Genomic DNA, 19,497 nt, shown 5'->3' with positions numbered 1-19,497 from the left:
GGCGTAGCCTGGGGCTCTTTAACCCGTGTCACTCAACACATTTCCAGTTACATGTGATGTTAGGAATGAAACCCAGAGCCTCATGCATTCTAGGCAAGCATTTTAAGCAGCTGAGCTGTGCCCACAGCACCATATTTTGCAATTTTAAAAGACAAATGGTTTGATGCATTAAAAGAAGAAATATTTTATATTGAAGAATATTTGTGTGTTGTTAGCCAAAGCAACATAATTACGGAATGTGGGTTTTGTTTTGTTTTTGTTTTTTCGGTATTATTGTGAATGTCGCACATGAGTCTCAGATTTCCAACTTTTTTATCACTATCTATCTGCTTTTGGGATTGAGGAGGTTGACCTCTGATGGAGGGTCCAGTCCCAAATATGTGGAGCACACTGGCATTGTATGTATCTTTTTGAATGTTTCACAACCTTCCCTCAATTGGTTCCTTTTTCATTGATGAACCATCTTTTTTCCTTTGTCCATTTATTTGTTTGACTTCATCTTGTGAGCATCTTGGCCATACTGACAGAACAATGACAAGAGCCTCAGGTGTTTTGGTGGCCTCCAGTTTGAAGCTTGGAAGATTTATGTCTGGACATCTGTGTGCAAAACCTTTGTACATGGAGATCAGCATATTCCCCAAAGATATAATGAGTAAAACTAGAAGAATAATGAAGAAAAATGACAGGTACCTGGAAGGGAATAAACAGGGTTTGCCTCTGCTCAGCAACTCCCTGAAGGCCTCTTAGGAAAGACTGACTGATTAATTGAATCAATCCATCATGCTTGAAGTGACAGCATCAATTTGAAATCTTTTTTGGAAGCTGTTTTATTCCATTGCTGCTACAATTTAAATTCACATGAGGACAGAATGAACAGTCCACAAAATACTTATTTTAATATTAAGGTGCCATATTATTAAGGAAACTTCATTATGGAAAAGATTTAGATTAATTTTGATAATGATTTAGACTGAGTAAGAAAGTCAGCATGTGGCTTCTTCTCTGAATTTATCAAGTAAATTTATCATATAAATTTATCACATAAATACCACCTTTTATTGCTCATTAAAACCTTGAGCACATTAATTCTAATCTTCAATGATTTAAAAATTACATTATTATGATTCTATAGAATATAAAATATTCCTGTTTTAGGAGGAACTTTCCTCCATTTTATTGCTTTTACTTTCTGTCAAAACTCACAAAGTTTTAGAATATTTCAGTGTTAAATATAATGCTAGCACATATCAACTTGTTCAATTTCTCTCTGAACTAAATGGCATAAAAATCACAAATGTTTGAGCTAGTATTGCTTCATAGCCATAAAAAACATGTTTCAGTATACTGAGTTGTTTTAAACTGGACATCACATAGTGATCATAGAGCCTTTTCTTCCTTGGAAGTAAGCAAAAGGCATATATAATAAAATGCGAAGAGAATCATCCACAGATCTTCAACAAAGATTTAAATGGGATGAAAATAACGGAAATTTCTTTTTACAGCATTGGGATCTTAACACCAATTTTTCAGAGTATAAGTCTTGAGTTCTGAAATTTACCAAAGACAAAAATTTGAGGAAATATTTCCTTGATGAATTTATGTCCTGCTCAAGATGAGAATGCTTAAGTAAACTTAATCTCTCTAATTTACTTATTCATAAATGTATGCTAGATAAAACCTAGGAAACTTGACCATAAAACTGAATACAATTGGTAGGGTAATACAGAAGGACATATCATATACCCATGTTTACCTGTGGGTATAGGTTATTGGCTTTTGAAAGAACTGTAATAGAATGAAAAATATTTTAATATCAAAATACTTCAAGCCCAATGAACAATAGTTCAGAAGCATTTTATGTTTTGACACTGTTGTAGGTGCTCCCTTACCTTAAGTCATTTGAATTCACACCATCCCGGGTCAGCTGATAGAGGCTGGGTTTTGTATGATGACCAGAGTGCACAGCATGATTTTCTGTGGAACGGGGAATCGTTTACACTTCCAGAGTGAGTATATCCCAGTGTTATGGATGTTATTTAACTACTTGGAACTCTTTTGATCTCTATAATGAATGGATCTGGCTTTCAGAGATTAATTCTAAATGGAAATTATTTTAAAAATCTTGTATTTCCAAATTAATATGCCGCATTTACTACATGAGTGGGATACTGGATGCATTCTTCACTGTATCTATTGTTACATTTTAAATACTTACCACATGTAGCCTGAGTTGTGTTTGTTGTTTTAAAATCTTATGACTTATTTAAGGGAAACTTTCAGAAGAATATTTTCCTTGGGGACTATGTATGTTTCTATATATGGTTGGCCTGTTCATGTCATTGCTTTTGATGCAGTGGAGATGCTATGAACCTTTGACTTCGCAGTTAATGAAGAACCATCCTGAAAGGTATTCTCACAAGCTTCAGTGAACACCACCTGGACATTCTGTTCTCATCTGGAACCAGAGCTAAAAAGCTACTTGATCATGTTCAAGGCTCTTACTATGTGGCCAAGGAATCAAGCACGGAATGTCTGGCTTTTGCTTCTTGGTACACAGCACAACTTCTGCAGTTTCCTCTTGCAGTGTTGGAATTTCAGTTTGTGGTAGTTGGTATCTGTCGGTGTACAGTGGGAGGAGCATAAGTCAACAGCAGCCTGAGGCCATATCAGCCTGGGCCAGCTACCGTCTGCCCTTCCATGCTGCAGTTAAGAATAATGAATTACCAGGAGTAAGTCTTTTCCTTTTGTCCCCACAACCTCAAGCTGTTTCTACACAGTTGTCTTCTGCTGAAGTAGACATCCATACTCTAACATCATCAACAACAGCTTATGTTATCAAGGGGGCAATCAGTAGTTTATAAATTATTTCATTTAAAATAAAAGAGGAGTGAGGGAGATAGCTCACTTGGTAAAGTGTTGCTTCATAAGCACGGGAACTGAGCTGGATTCCAGCTTGCTTGTTATCTCAATGCGGGTGAAACAGAGACTGATGGATTTCTGGAACTCACTGACCAGCCAGCTAGCCTAGTCTAATCTAATTGGTGAGCCCCAGGTCCAAGTGAGAGACTCTGTCTCATTAAACAAAATGGATAGTTGCTGAGAGCTGATACCTTACATTGAAATCTGACTGCCATGCACGCGTCCATACATGTGCACACATACCCCTTCCACACAGGCACATGCACGCATGCAAATATTTTTATAAAATGGAAAATCCCTTTCCTGTACATTAATCAAGTGATTAAAAAAACATTATTTCATTATATGGGTGTGGGTGTTTTGTCTGTCTGTATGCCTGTCTGTACACCAATTTTGTGTCTGGTGCATGTGAAGGGCAGAGGAGGGGCAATGAATCTCCTGGAATTGTAGTTCCAATGTTTGTGAGCTGCCAGTGAGTGATGGGGGTCACCATTGGGTCCTCTTAACTACTGAGCCATTCATTTGGACCCAAACGAAATGATTGTAATCTAGTGTCTTTTAGATGTAAAATCACAAAGCAAAGAGAAAAATGCCCTTTAGGGGACAGTAAGCCTGCAGCAGGCAGTCTGAAGTGGGAGTCCAATGTTGGAAGAATGGAAGTGGGTGATACCCATAGCTGAGTTAGATCGTTGTTGGTGTCTGGCAGTTCTCTCTCATGGCTGACCACTTACTGAACCGCAAACAATATTGGTAGCATCATCAAGCAAGTCTACAAGGTTTTCCCTGTTAGTGACATAACCAAACCCATCGCGAGAGGTAACAGGAACTTTCAGGGATGGCTCAGAAACTTCATTGTTTTACCATTTATTTTTAAAATGCAAATTACACTAGTAAGTCAAAAAAATCACTCTGTTAAAAATACATTCAGAATTAACAAATGCAGGAGAGGAAAAAAAAAGACAGATCAGGATTATTAACTCTTGCTTTCAGAATATTAGGTTTATAACAAAAGCTCAGCCTAGAAAAATAGCATTCTTCACCAGATTTTGAGGAGGATACAGCTGTACAACTTTGATGTTCCCCAGATAGAATCAACCACACGACTGTGCTTGCTGCTCCTAAAAAGGCCCGCCCTCTGACGACTCTTTAGCAGTCAACAACTGTTTCTGAAATATTTGGTGGTGATGATAGATATAGTGACTTGGTGGTGAGTTGGCTGCAACTTAAAAAGAAACGTGACAGCTTATTTTATTTCCTCCCTACACACGCTACAAGGTGGACTCCCATCGCAGTGGCAAGACGGTGAAACCTCACTTCAGTAGTGACATTAGAATAACTTCTGGCATGTATAGCATTTGTATTTTCGGAATAAAAGGGGCAATACATTGGTGAATAGTTTTCTTCAAACATTAAACATGCATCTTACTATAAAAACACCATATGAGGTTTCACCAATGTGTTTGCAACTGTTCAATTTATGCCTGTAGGTATGGGCCACCATAAACAAGCTACTGGGAAAACTCAAGTGTTAGGGTTGAAATCTTTTTGCGCATGTGGTGATGTATGTTCCAATATTTACTTTCGGTTCCTTCATCGCTTTTAAATGGGTATGTGGTCATGTTTCACAAAACATCTATGCAAAGACAGCAACTGACCTGTCTTATGGAGATCTGAATGAGTTAAGCTGCAAAAAGGGTAAACCCCGTAAGCAAAATTGTAAGTGCCAAAAGAAAAAAAAGTTACTCTATGACAATGTTTAACTTCTCGGTCTGAATTTCACTGCACGTCAAGATGATGTGCTAAAGAAAACTCAGTTTTCGTGTCTCAAGTGGACCCAAGAAAACATGACTCATCTGTGTTACTGATAAGCTTGAGCTAATTATGTTTCCCACTAATGAGAACCAAATGGTGCTTGAAAATATAGAACTAAATTTCCTAGGAGTTCAGAATATGCCATAAACACATTGACCTACTATTGTCTCCAAAGGCATTTCATTGCCAACTACGTCAACAGCACAGGTTTTTTTTTTTTCTGCCACAATAATACAGGAGGATTGAAATACACTCTAACACACAACAGATCCCCCAAATACCACAAAGAGATCTCAAAGATTTCACTAAGTTAGCTATTGCTCCCCCCCCCACCCGCCCCAAAAATAATCTCGTACGCCGAAGATAGAAAAGAAAGTTCACCTACATCGGGTCTTGGATTTGAGTTAGATATAAAAGAGTAAACATAGCTAATACATTGTCAGTTGGCCTCTGTCATAGAAATCCACAGCTGTTTCCTGTGTTAGGAAAAGCCATTTGTAGATACTCAGGGAAGCACCTAGCGTGCAAGAGATACAACCAAGCAGTCAAGCCATCTCCGCTTTCTGTAGATTAACGAGTTTAGTAGATTCACACATTTTACTTTGTTTCACCCAGACTACACCAGAAGACCATGTTTCAGAGACCTGAAGATGACAGCTGCTGTTGCCGTTGGTACTTGTCTCTTTGTGGCCACCGAAGAGGCTCAGTGGTAAAGCATCATTTCCTTACACAGACACATTGGGGATGCTGAGAGTTTCCATCTTCTTCCTTGACGCGAGACAGAGTCAAATTGTTCGGAATTAATAGCAGTGTGTGAGCCTAAAGGAAGTGACTGGGGGACTGAGAGTCTCGGGCACACAACTCAGGTGGGTTAAGGCAAGTAAGTACGGTATAGCCTTTAGGGCAAACATCCTGCCATTTCACATTTGGTACAAGGTCATCACAGCATGTTCTGTCTGTCTGTTTTTTTTTATTTTTATTTTTTTTGCAATTATGTTGCCTAAGTAGCTGTGGTGCTACCAACGTGTATGGTATGGAGTGCAGAAAAGGGTTCCAAACGAGTGTGCCTGGGTTAACTCGGCACCTCCCAGAGTCAACAGGCTGTGCTGCAGAGGAGTAAGAAACAGCCTGCAGGGGGCACCAACGCGTCTCCTTTCCCACCTTCAAAGGCCTGGGAGAAGGGAGCCTGCTTTAAGGAAATCCAGGATAGGCGTGGCCTGCATATTTATCAGCTTCAGTCAGAGGTCCAGTGGAGTTGATGTGTGCATGATCGTGATAGTGGTGAGTGTATGTGTGTGTGTTTTCACACATATGTCTATGTAGAAACTTCCTGTTTGGTCGGGTAAAAACGTGTATGTGTATTTAAATTCATTTGCTTCTTGCTCTTCATAAAAGGCAGGAGGCCACTGCACAAGTCATTTGAGAAGTCCATGGGCTGACAGACAGAAGTCATCTGTGTTATTTTGACCTAAGAGAGAGAAAAGAAGATTTTAATCAAGAGAGAATGCTAGCTGCTTTTTACTTCCCACTCTCACTTCTCCAAACACAAGAGCAAACAGAAAAGAAAAGATAGGGGACATAAGGAAGTAGAAGCTCAGATTGGGACTTAAACATTTTTTTTTCTCCCTTTTATTCCTCCAGTGTCACCAATAGAGGTCACATATGATCATTCCAGGAACACATGAAATGAGTATGTACTGCCATCGGCTGCCAAAATGACACAGTGTTTTTGCATGCTGTCTAGTACATTACAGGATATTTGTAGTAGGAAGGGGACACCATCATGTTCATAGGTGCCATGGCATATAAGTCAGTTGGGATAAAAAATTACTTTATTAGAAAGTTAATGAGATGATATGGAAATTTCTGATGATTATTAATTTATTTTGTATATATGTGAAAAACTGTAGGCTGAAAGAGATATGGTTGCATATCTGAAGAATTACAAACTAAGAAGAACACACACCCAAAGGAACTATCATTTAAGAGGACAGTTTATTTTCCATTGTCTGTGGCTGTCAGTGACTTCATGGCTTTATCCAGCAGCGGGCCACAGATTTGGTGGATGTAATAGAAATCCCATAGCTAGAACTGCACATTGCTTTTTAGCATTTGCTTTCTTTCAAAAGAACAGCTGTTATTTCAATATTGGCAACATAATATGGCTAGGACACTTGAGCTGGCCCATGATGTTAAATTCCTCTTACTTTACAAGACATATTTATGGCCAGCTGACAGGCAAAGGTATACACCAACGACAAAGACAGAGTTGGTGCTCTGGGCTCTGCCTCTCCGCGGGGATGAGGTTTACAAGTGAATCAAGCTTGATTTTTCACGGGCCCCCTCTAGGCAGTGACTTTCAGAAGACAGATTTTTGAGGGTTGCATAGCTATAAAGCTCCGCATCCAAACTATAGAGTGTGAAATCAAAAGGCGATAAGGGAGATGGGGAAAGGGGGCAGGGCACTTGTGTGGGAACATGACAGCCATTTTGGCTGTGTGAACCAGTGAAATAAAACCAGGGAAGGCAATGCCAGGCTGGACTCATCGTCCATTTAAGGAATTGAAGAGACATCAAACAAGGGTCAGGAAAAGTACATGTGTGCCACTAACAAGCTGGAGGAATTCTGTTTTCCTGTCCCTTGATTCTGCCTTTTGGTTTATAGGATAAAATTACAGAATTTTGTGATCTGATACTTTCTAAGAGATGCTTTATAGAAGAGGTGAAGGCAGAATTTTGGCTAGTAATTTTTCATGCACCTCAAGTATTCCTAATATCCTGGACATGCGTCCTATTAAATGTTTAGAAATTCATTAGTAATGAAACTTAAAAGCTGTCATATAATTGTGCCATTCTCAGGCACTGATGGGGGAGAATGATATATGATTATGTTTATTTGGAAGGTAAAGCTTTCTATTTAAGAAAATTAGGGAAAGTTGTGCTCTTAGGGAATTTAATTCTTTGCAAAGATAACCTTTTTAAAATTCTTGTTTAAAGATTAACGTTAGAATTAGAAATGCTTGATTGGAAACAATATGCTGGATGACAATATACTTGTTCAAGAAAAAATGTGGAGAGTGGAAAAACACATGTTATCCTTGGAGAACACAAATGTTTCAGTTTTGTTGGAAGAAAGTGGCTCAGGGAAGCTCCCACAGCATTTATGCTCCTAATAAATTAAAAGCTTCAGTAGTTGCTATCTCAGTATTATGTGTTCCTAGCACCATTTACCATCCACTTGCTTATAGCGGTAACACAAAAGTTATTAAGAAAATGTTTCAATAAAACATTGTGCCCAGATCAGCATACTCTTGCAAGACGTGTTCAGGAGCTCAGGAAACCACTGAGAGCTTTTTGAAAGGAAAGTGAAGGCATCAATGAGGACTTTAGGGATATCAATTTAGCAGTCATGTATAGGATGGGGCAAAAGTTCTGAAATTATGAAACTGGAAAACTCAATGGTTGATCATGGATACTTGAAATAGGCAGCAGTTTTGGATGTAAAAGAAGGATGTGTGATCTACTGTTTGTAGAGGTAATGATTTGAATGGGATGTGATATTACTTGACTTCTGGATAGGTACAATTGGTTTTTATGAGTGGCGCTGTTCAAACACTTGCGGAAGACTACAAGGGACACATAGAAAAAGGCAGGCACAATGCATACACCATTCTCTTTTAGAAGAGAAACTTATGAGAAGTGTCTAAAGACCAATCTGTTTGGAGTAGACGTACCCCCAAACTCCATTCATTATCCTACATGCTGAAGGCATTAAAAGGGAAATGGTGGAGGACAAGGACAACAAACACATATCTTCAAAGAGAAGCCACATTTTAAAATGAATTGGAAGCTTACTTTCTATTTTGATCTTCTCTTGCAATTCAGCATATCACTTGATGCTGAGATATAGAATTTGCTATCAGTTGTTATCCAAGGGAATTTGCCTAAACACAGATATAAAAATCAGGCTCTGATTGTTGGTCTGTGCTCTTGAGTGCTACAGTTAAGGGTTTGATCAGTTTCAGTTCTTATGTTCCAGGTTCATTTTGACTTTCACATTGATAAGGTATGGCTCAGAGTTTGAAATTTTGGAATATGTGTCCATCACTAGGGTGAACTAGCATTTATCATTTAAACAAACACTCAAAACTAATATGGAGGGCGGATAACAAGGATATATGAACACAACTAGCCTCATTTGGGACTGTATCGGGGAAGCCAGAGACTAAGTTTTATATAGTTACATATAACTGCCTAGACTGTTAGAATATTTTCAAAATACACACATTTCAGGTAATTTAAAGAATTATTATATAATGGAGGCTTTCGAGCCATGTAGATGATACTTACACAAGACTAAAGAAAACTTTAAAGGCCTTTCAATGTCATTTTTTTTAAACACGCAGAAAATGTTTTAGAATCATTCTAGTAAAAACAATATTATTAGTAGAAAATGGAAATATACAACCAAGGGAAAGCTACGTGCATTTTTTTTGTGTGCCATGGTACACTTACTTGACTATCTTTTCATACCCCAGAGAGATACTTTCCAAGTCGAGTACTTACATGTACATTGGTTGTAGTTGTAAGTGAGATGTCTTCTGAGGCCCTTGATAGCCATAAGAATCAAAGCCACCTATGAAGTCAACTGAAAAGGGACAATTGCATTTGTTAGTTCACTTTTCAGAAGATATGGAAATGAATGTTCAAAGTTCTTACGAATTAAAATAATCAAGAAAACTAAAGCTAATTAATAATGAAAGAGCAAAAAGTAGTTTCTTAAAAGTAGTGATTTTCTTTCTTCAAATATGAGATTCAATTATTGTTTTACAATAGTCTCAATACTTTTCAGAAGAGATTTCACATATTTCTCAAGTAACGAAGACATACTTGGACTAATAAAACTTCTCTTGGACATTAAAATATGATCTTTTTTTTTTAAAAAGATTTTATTTATTTATTACGTATACAGTGTTCTGTGTGTATGTTTGCAGACCCAAAGAGGGTACCAGATCTCACTGTAGATGGTTGTGAGCCACCATGTGGTTGCTGGGAATTGAACTCAGGACCTCAGAAAGAGCAATCAGTGCTCTTAACCTCTGAACCATCTCTCCAGCCCATGAACTATGATTTTTGGTTAATGTTGAGGAGTTTGGGGTAACAAACTACAAATGTACATAAAAACAGTGTTAATCAATTCCATGTATCTGTCCACAGTTGCAACACTAATATTAATATTATGTATTCTGATGATTAAGTGCAGAGTACTGTGGTTGACTATCATGTAAATTGATGGTTATGCTTGCCATCCTATCGCATGGCTTATAATCTAAACAATAAGAAGTTAGATGTGGAACAAAGTCTAACAATCACCCAAATACATTGCATATCAAGTGAAAGACCCAATAAGATACAGTATTTTCCAAAATGTAGCAAGAGCATTGCCTATTTCACATGTTCTTTTTTTTTTTTAAAGTGGGACCAGATGCAGTTTAATCTGGATAAGAGCATCATGAAATAACCTTTTCAAACACCCAGCCATACACGACAAGGAGACACAAACGCTAGTATGATCTGCAGTGTTTCCGGTGAAGGGTGCTGAGTGAAAACATGCCTTGAGTCAGCACGGTTCCGTTGCTCTGGAAAGGCTATGAGTGAAGGTCAGACTCACCAGCTCAGGAGAGAGGGAGAGACCTGCTTTCATTTTGCCAGGAGGGAGGGGACAGCAGTCAGGTGCTATGGGAAAGGGGGTCAGCTGTGTTCATTGGTCCTGTGACTCAGCAGAGTGCATCTTGTTGTCACTTGTCTGGACATGTGGTACATACACATGCTCAGAAAACCATTTGCCTGTTAGCAGGGTACCCACATTCAGAATACATAGAATGATCTCTGAAGTTGGCTTAAGACTTCGTGGTTTAAAAAAACACATCAAGCCAAACCTGATTGTTTTTTGGCCCTCTTCCCAACCTGTGGTTTTGATCTCTGTCATTTCCTTCCAAACATGAATAAAGATGTTGGGGCAGGTTTGAATCTTACAGCAAGGATGCTCTGTTATTTTAGAACTAGCTCATTCAGGGTCATTTCTTTTCTCTTTTTTCCTTTGACAGGCTCTCTCTTTATACAAGCCACCATATTGTGAGGAAGCCCAAGCCAATCCACACAGCGAAATTGATGAATACCCACATGTTTATCCCATTATCTGGCTGAGATCCTAGCCCATAGCTGCCATGCACTCCCAGATATGTGGAGAAAATGTCTCTACCTGATTACAGACCCCAACGGTTAAATCAACTCACTCTTGAAGTATTTCTAGCTTGGCTGGTTCCTGACAGCAAAGAACACAGATAATTCCATCTCTACCTAATTCTTGTTTAATTTATGAACCTTCAGTTGTTTTTTTTTTTATTTTTAAGATAAGGTTTCTTTCTGTAACCCTGGCTGTCCTAGAACTCATTCTATAAAGCAGAATGGCTTTGAACTCAGAGATCTGCCTGCCTCTGCCTCTCAACTGCTGGGATTACAGTATAACTAATGCTTACTTTATAACACTAAGCTTTGGCAAAACAAACAATCAAACAAACAACAACAACAACAACAAAACCGGGGAAGGTAGTAGAGTTCTGCGACAAAGCAGTGCTCTGCCCTCTCTTTTTCAGATGCACATATTGAGGCTGTGTTATGAGACAGAAGGCAAAAGCTATGAGGCCTACAAAAGGGATTACAGGAAAGAGAAAGACGGAGACATAGAGACTAAATTAGGATTCACTCAGAGACCTTTGCTTTCCTAGTAGTTTATTCTATTGGCTTATATTGTCTTCCTTTGGTTCTCTTGTTAAGACCCTAGAGTAGTTCAGATAGAAAGTCCAGCAAAGAGTGAGATAACATTAAGTTTATGAAGCGTATACAAGAGGAAATCTTCCTCTCACATGGGATGCTATTCTTTAATGTGATAGTTGGCTCACAGAGAAACTTAGCAAAAGGTATAGGACTCCTATTCCTCTTTTTGTCATATTCACATCTGTATCTTCTCCCAGTATTAATATCCCCCATCAGAGCTGTCCATTAGTTCCAGTGGATTAGCCTACATTGCTACATCACTATCCTCAGAAGTTAATAGCTTCCTCTAGGATTCACTCTTGGTCTTGTACAGTATATGGGTTTTGACAAAGACATATGGCATGAATCTACCAGTATAGTATAAAAAATAGCCCCATTGTGTAAAAAAGTCCCTATGCTCTATGTAATATCCTCCTTTCCCAGCTCCTGTGGCAACTGATCTTTTTGTGTCTCAATAATTTTACTGTTTTACAAGATATCATAGAATTGGAAGCATATATCATTTAACACTTTCTTTTAAATTTTGTTTGTGTGTATGTGTGTGTGCGCACATCTGTATGCCATTGTGCACATATTGAGGTCAGAGGACAGCTTTGTGGAATCAGTTCTCTCCCTCCAATTTTTGTGGGCTCCTGGGATTGCACCCCGGTCCCCAGGCTCCTGTGGCAGTGTTTTACCCACTGACTGTGTTTGCCTACCCTTCATCATATAATACTTTTTACTTACTGTGTTCTCCTACCCCTCCCCTCATATAATCCTTTCCATTGACTTCATCCATGTCAAGTCTCTACAATGTACTTTCAGTTGTATGTGTAAACTCGTTTACATTTGTGCAGGTGCACATGTGCACATGTGTGTAAAATGGACTTGGAGTTTTCCTTGGTTCATTTTCCACCTTGATTTTTGAGACAGGCTCTCTCAGTTTTGCCTGAAACTTGCTGATTCAGTTGAGCTGACCAGGATCGAACCCTAAGAATCCTTCTGCCACTTCTCCCCCAGCACAGAGACAGGAGTGTATGCTACCACATCTATTTGCTTTCCCCCCCTGGCTTTTTACAGGGGTGCTGGGGAGCAGACTCAAGGTTTTATGTTTGTTAACCAGTTACTTAACTGACTGGGCTATGTCCCCAGATCCTGTTCTCTTGTTGTGTTGTGGGTGGTGTGTGTGTGTGTGTGTGTTATAACATGGCAGTAGATTTCATTTAGGACTGGGAAACCCTCTCCTTCCAGTTTGAAGCAGATTCTCCTTTTCTCATGAAGAGTGGGATGATGTAATGAAACAAAGAGCACTCTGTTAGAAGGTCAGGAGCTTCAATGTTAGTCTCCAAATGACACATTCTAAATTTGAGACAACTTTCAAAGCAAATCAAGCATTTTATAGAAGAGCAATAAAAACAGAGTGGAGTGCTTTCGTTTTCTAACTTGCCTATCTCTATATTATCTAATATAGTCAATACCAGGATGAGTAATAGTTGACAGCCAAATTTAAAGTTTGTGTCTTTGGGATGCCACATATGAAGAGAGCAGAGATAAAAGATTGAATCCAACTTAAAAAACTGATTTACTTGTGGACTAGTTTAACTTTAAAGGGGTCAGAGGAACAAGGACTTCGCTGTGAGGTTGTGCCTTTTAGGAACATCAAAGCATGGTACATAAAGTCTCATCAACATGGGTACCTAAATAGAAGCAGAACAAAGACAACACCAATAGACATCTAACATGGAAAGGCCAAAGATCACAAGGCCGTAGCCCTAGACAAAGAACTACAAGCAATTGAAAATACTGAGACTTGGAGAAATAGTCTTCCCTAGGGAAGAGTACACTGATGGCTATCTAATACCAAATGTCAGGCGTTTGTATTGGACGAAAAATATGTATACATTGTACACACATACACAATGTATATAATGTTATACATTATAATATTATACAAACTGATAAGGTTGTATTTATGTGCTTAGGAATCTATATCTATCTATCTATCTATCTATCTATCTATCTATCTATCTATCTATCTATCTATCTATCTACCTATCATCTATTTATCTATACCAGTAATAATTGTTAAAAATATGCCATAAATTTGAAAAAGAGTAGGGTGTTGGGTAGATAAGAGTACTTGGAGAGAGCAAAGTGGAAGAAATGATGTAATTATATTATAACCTCAAAATAAAAGCAATGAAAAATAAATTAGACTAAAGTAGAAAAATATGTCTTAATGGCACAGTGGTCTATTTTAATTTTTTTTATATAATTGTTTAAGTGACCAAGGTAGCGCCATCTTGTCCTGATCTTAACCTGATCCATTTTGTGTCTTCTCATGTGATTTCCAGCCCTTTACTCCCTGAACAGTCTCACTGACCTTGGCAACACATGCATAGCTCAAATACACAACCAAAAATATTCTCCAAACCAATGTTACCTGATTCCCCTGACCTACACCTGACAATGAGGTCATTATGGATTTTGCCTTTATAATAACTGCATCCTGAGCATCAGGGCTAATAGTCTTTCTATGTGTTAACCTATTCTGAGTGGCTGACTCTAATTTGGCTTAAATGTTTTGTGGTTTGTAATTTTCTCAACCTAGATTATAACAATTATACTGAACAAATAGCATATAGAGGCTAATGTATAATCTGAAACTTGCCTGAATGATGGAGATATGAAATATCTAACTTATCCTTTACATGTAATTGTGACAGCAGATACATGTTTGGACCATAATTTATTTCTGCATCCTTTTAAATTTTTGCTTTTTAGAAAAACATTACCTTTTATCAATGAGAAATCTCCTCAGTTCTTGAAAAAAGAGTAAAACAAATTCTTGAAAATTTTGAACTGCCGAATAGTTGCTCAGACCTTCTCAGTTTTTATCCTTTATCTCTGTAATATTACTGTCAGGGGAGCAGTAATAGTTATCTTTAAAAATAGAGCCAGGGTTTTGCTTGAGGCAATAACCAGCTGAGGATGGCATTAGAAAGCAGGCAGGCTTTTGTTTTCTTCCTCCATCCACGAGAACCTGATGACTGTTCCTCATTCATTTCTATCTAGTAAATCCCTTTAAGGCTTCCAAAGGTGATCAAAGGGATCAAATTACATTTTGTATTAAAGCTAGAACCTTCAGCCTTTTGTTTTCCTTTTATATTATTCATTAAACAAAAATTTTGAGTTCTTTAAGTTACCTCCTAGTTGTAGATGCCTCTTTTATTATTCATTTCCAGTACCTTTACTCTGTCTCTGTTAGCAAACTCATTTTTATCTTCTTTCCAGCTTCAATCTAATAAACTAGGAAGATTCTGGAGTCAACAGCAACTGACTTGGGAACTATTTTGCTTGTATTTACCAGTGAGTTATGAATGAAGTACCATTGTTTTCTGTAATATATACAAGGTGATGGGCAACGTCACTCAAGGTTTAGGTCCTGTGTTTTGTGTCTGAAAACTATTTCAGGATACTAAATAAGCATCCAAGCAGCCCTTTCTTCTGAGAGTCCCTATTATCAGTGGTGTCTTGGATAATTCTGATTTTAGTGGGGGGTTTCAAAGCGATACAAGAAGCTTTTCTTATAGCAATTTACCATATTGTCTGTGTTATTTTAATCCTTAGTACAAAAATGTGAAAGGTAGACAGAAGAAATACTGAAGTTAGAAGCAGAATTAGGGGTGTCATGACAGAAAGATGTTATTGGATGCAAGAGAAATTGACAAAGAGGTAGGAAATACAGAAAGGGAGGGGGAATCTGTTGACGAGTGCAACATTGCTGTGTTTCCTAGAACCAAAGCAAGTATCACCAGGGAGTTAGTGGTTGGCTTCCTTGGTGAAATATCATATTTAAATAAAAAGGAATACAACCAATTTTCAGGTGCAGGAAAAGGGAAACACAACTACAGTTGTAAAATAGAGCTTGAAGTGTCAGATTTCCATTCCCTACTTCAGCTTCACTTTGCTCATTGTAACGATCATCACCTAACATAGCATAAATCTCTTGGTTTCTTTGTGATTGTCTCCACCATTGTAACGTTAGCTGTATGAGATTGACTGTCCTGTGCCTTTTACTACAGTAGCTTAAAAAAACACACAATGGCATATGGCTTATAGAAGACATTCAATTCCTATTTACTGAATAGATTGTATGCACTTTAGGCTACAAAGGAAAATTAGGCAATTGATCAGAACATGGAAGATGATAGCAAAATTTCGGTCATAGTTGACTGAGTGCTTTTATCTTTTCTTCCATCAGGCCTTGAACAATAATAAAGAAAGCATCTTTTAGATACAAACAAAATAGCTTTTTGGATTCCATCAGGAAGAGGCTACCCCTTCGCTCTCTCTGGCTAAGAGCCATGGAAGAAATAAGGATGTCGAGACGTGCTTCAGAGTTAGCGGGGCACAGGTGAGAGGATTGCTGCTATGGGATGCTACCCCGTCTTTCATATACTGACAATCGCTGGGAAAACCATTATTCTTAGGGAACATTCAGAGGACACTAAGGTGAGGTGTACAACTGGACAGAAGGTGCCAAAATAAAATTTGAACTTGTTTAACCTTTAGCATGAGGTAGATTTGTGTTTGGTTCCTGAAAGAAAAATTTCCAATGGCTTTATTAAGGCAAAAAGTATGCAAAACTGTACACAATTACTACACAAAATTCAATGAATGTGAACGTTGGTACAACAACCATGCCTCTCCCACTGCAGCAGAGATACCAGCATTTCTATTGTCTCCAACGACCTTCTAGGAATTTGAGTTTTATTTCAAGTTCTGTGGTGCTTTCCCGTGGCCTTAATTTTCCTATATGCAATGAGGGTGTGTCTGCATATACTGACCTCTAGTGAGGGGAATGTAGAGGGAGCTGCAATTATTTTAAATTAGAAAAGTGCCATATCGGTTTAATAACCATGCTTGAATAAAATAAATAATAGCAGAATTTAAAAATTATCCAGGAAAAGAAGAATGTTCTTTGAATAAATACTCTTTGCTAAAATCTGTTTCCTGTTGTGAGAGTCCCTTCCTTTTAAATTAAATCGTGAATATTTAGTGCAGGAAACTAAAACTACCTTTTAAAATAGATGGTGGCAGCAAGGTATTGTAACATAAAATTGTCCCTCCGGTATTAATGACAAGGCCACTAATCAACATATTCTCTTTTGCAGAAGGAGCAGGAGAGAACAAGGAAGGGAAGTCTAAAAGGGCAGTTTGTCGAAAGCAAAGCCTAAATATTTAGGGAAACACATTGAAAGGCATTAAAGAATACAGTGGGTCTCCTATGAAAACAGAGTGTCTATCCATTATCTCTGCAGGTATGAATTTCAAGGCTACTTACATCCAGGTGCACAAAAGGAATTTAGAACACAATTAACCACAGGCGAAAATAAAAAGAATGGGCCTTTCTCCTTTCTCCCATTCAGACCTCCTTGGCAGCAGCAATTCAGACTGATTCTATGAACTTGAGGTATTCTGTCTAGGCTAAAATCCCTGAAATTTGGGCTTTGAATCATGCTTGCCTTAAATCCTGATTACGAAAATACAGTCCATATAAGGACACGAGATCTTCTTGTTGCCTGAAAGGTCACTGAAGTAGTGTTATGCTATGAGGAACTTCCAGCCAGCACAGGCCACACGCTGAGTGGAATTAAACTCATTAAACTCACTCAGAGCAGATGCTCTGCTTCCTTTGTTCATCAAGTGTATTTTCTTGTGGGCTTGGGATCTTATTTTTCATGTCCTTCCTAGTTGCATCAGAAGCAGATTTTTAAAATGCTAAGCCATTGTCGCCTGATAATAAATGAAAATGAAAAGCAAGAATAACCTTACTGTTATTATAAATAAAATGGGGATTTAGCTAGAAGTTGTTTGAATGGCCACTTGAAACTTTTATTTCTGAATTCCTATTAAAAATGAAATACAACTTTCAGATGTTTAACTATGTTTTCCTTTGTCGATTTCTGCTAATTCTCAGGAAGCGAAGTGTCTTAGATAAAATTTTAAACCAGGCGATGGTGGCACATGCCTTTAATCCCAGCACTCGGGAAGTAAAGGCAGATGCAACCATATGAGCTCGAGACTGGACTGGCCTACAAAGTCAGTTTCAAGGCAGCCAGACCTGTTATACAGAGAAACCCTGTCTTGAAAAGACAAAAACAAACACAAACCAATTTTTAAGACTGTTGCATTATTTTCTGTTGAGAACATAAGCTCAGAGTCAGTGTCTTCAGATGAATAGTGGTGTCGATTGAAATGACCCAAGGAAGCTGAGGATGGCCAAAAGTGGGTGCTCTGGAGGGTGTGTAACTATGTACAATATGTACTTCTAAGCAAATCATGTTTCCTCTGAGGTTTAATTTCTTCTTTTGTAATATAACTAAACCTTTTTTTTTTGAGAATTTCATATATAAGTATGACTTTAGATAATTTTCGCCTCTCCTCCCCGACCAACTCCTCCCATGGACACCCCCTCAAATACCTGGTCTCTTCTTTTAAAATTATTATTGCTACACACACATGCACACAAGCACACACACACACTTGCATGCACATACATAGGCAAACATGCATGCACACACATGCACACATTGCTGAGACTTCATGGATGCAGATTCCCTTTTTAATACAGTAGACACTATCTTGTAGCAGACATCCTGTGTCTCTGGCTCTCACAGTTCCTCTGTCCCTATTCTGGAATGTTCCATGAGGTGTGTGCATCATGTTGGGGTTGGTTACACTGTAGTTGGTTCTCTGCATTTTAATTAGTTACGGCTTTCTGTGATTGTTCACATCTGCTGAAAAAAGGAATTTTTTTTTTGATGAAGGGTGAGAGGCACACATATCTGGGGGTATAAAGACAAATATTTAGAGTAGAGTTAGGGATTACACTGATTTAGGAAAGTGGCATTTCTCAAGATGTTTCCCTAGGATCCATGACCTCACCATGCATGGGTCATTGGCTAGGTTTACAGTATGAAGCATGACTTCCCTTCTACTAAATAAACTTTAAGTCTACATACATGGTTATTGGCTACCCCCAAGACGTAAATACCGCTATTGACATCTTTGGGGATATCTAAAGAATTTTAGCTTTAAAAGATTGAGAGTATCAGATGTCTTATTTGTATAAAACACCAAAAACACACAATGGGTAGATGCTGGATCCCATCTTTATCTTTTAAAGCAAAATATTTTGTAGAAGGAGAATGATTGGGATTATCCTTTAAATTTATATTTAGAATATTTCCCGACAGACTTAGAATGTTTCAGGCCAGGTGAAAGGATGGGGAAAGAGATAAACTCTGAATTTACTGGAGTTTTATAAGGAAAGATATAAACATGCACATCATCAGTATAAATTGGGGGGGGGCAGAGGCAGGTCTATGGACACTCTTTGGTCTTATAATAAGTAAAAGAATAGCTTGTGTGACAGATAGCAGGAAGATTTATCAAAGGGCAGCTGCTTAGGATAGTTTTTATATTTTGAAGATTTTTAAAAATCGCCTTGTTTGTTATCAGCAAGGACTAAGGGAGCATGGGACCATCCTAATTTACTAATGGCTGGTGCATCTTTGGCAAGGGTGTAGGAAAAAGTGGGCAAGATCATAGATAGTGAGAGCCAAGCATCTTGGATTGGGCAGGAGGTCAATTGGTGGAGGATGGAGTACTCTGCCAAGAAAAGCTTACCAGCTTCTTTCTGATTTGGGCAGGCCTTCAAGGCTACAACAGGATATTTGCCAGAGTTGTTGAGGGTCTGGGGAAGAGGACCAAAGAGTCAAGTTGTGTTTGGATATCTGGGTTAGGGAGCTTGGAAAGATTAGAAGCAGGCCTTGTGGAGAGTGTGACACTCCACTGTCAGAAGGGTGAAGCACTGCTGAGCAGCAGCTAGCAACCAGCCAGGCATGCTGAGTGTGCCTTTGCAGACAGGGTTAGTGACTCTCC

At 38.4% G+C, this 19,497-nt stretch overlaps 1 protein-coding gene across 4 annotated transcripts in view; it reads right to left on the bottom strand.

The window, feature by feature from the left end:
- Positions 1–3,767: 3,767 nt before the first annotated feature.
- Nkain2 (sodium/potassium transporting ATPase interacting 2) overlaps positions 3,768–19,497 on the bottom strand; it is a 1,019,122-nt gene continuing 1,003,392 nt past the window's right edge. For 2 of the 4 annotated variants that reach the window (XR_012907510.1, XR_012907511.1), the window contains exons 6-8: positions 9,298–9,379; positions 8,587–8,675; positions 3,768–6,199 (exon numbers count right to left, since the gene is read on the bottom strand). Coding sequence is in view for 2 of the 4 variants with exons in the window: in XM_075946344.1 (XP_075802459.1) it covers positions 6,190–6,199; positions 9,298–9,379 (92 nt within the window). In the remaining 2 variants the exon portion in view is untranslated. The remainder of the gene's footprint in view (positions 6,200–8,586; positions 8,676–9,297; positions 9,380–19,497) is intronic. The other 2 variants (XM_075946344.1, XM_075946360.1) reach the window with 1 other exon arrangement.

This window comes from Microtus pennsylvanicus, chromosome 1 (assembly GCF_037038515.1).
Source record: "Microtus pennsylvanicus isolate mMicPen1 chromosome 1, mMicPen1.hap1, whole genome shotgun sequence".
Classification (NCBI taxonomy): domain Eukaryota; kingdom Metazoa; phylum Chordata; class Mammalia; order Rodentia; family Cricetidae; genus Microtus; species Microtus pennsylvanicus.
The sequence above is the reverse complement of the archived record's forward strand: the minus strand, read 5'-3'. Positions and strand labels throughout refer to the sequence as shown.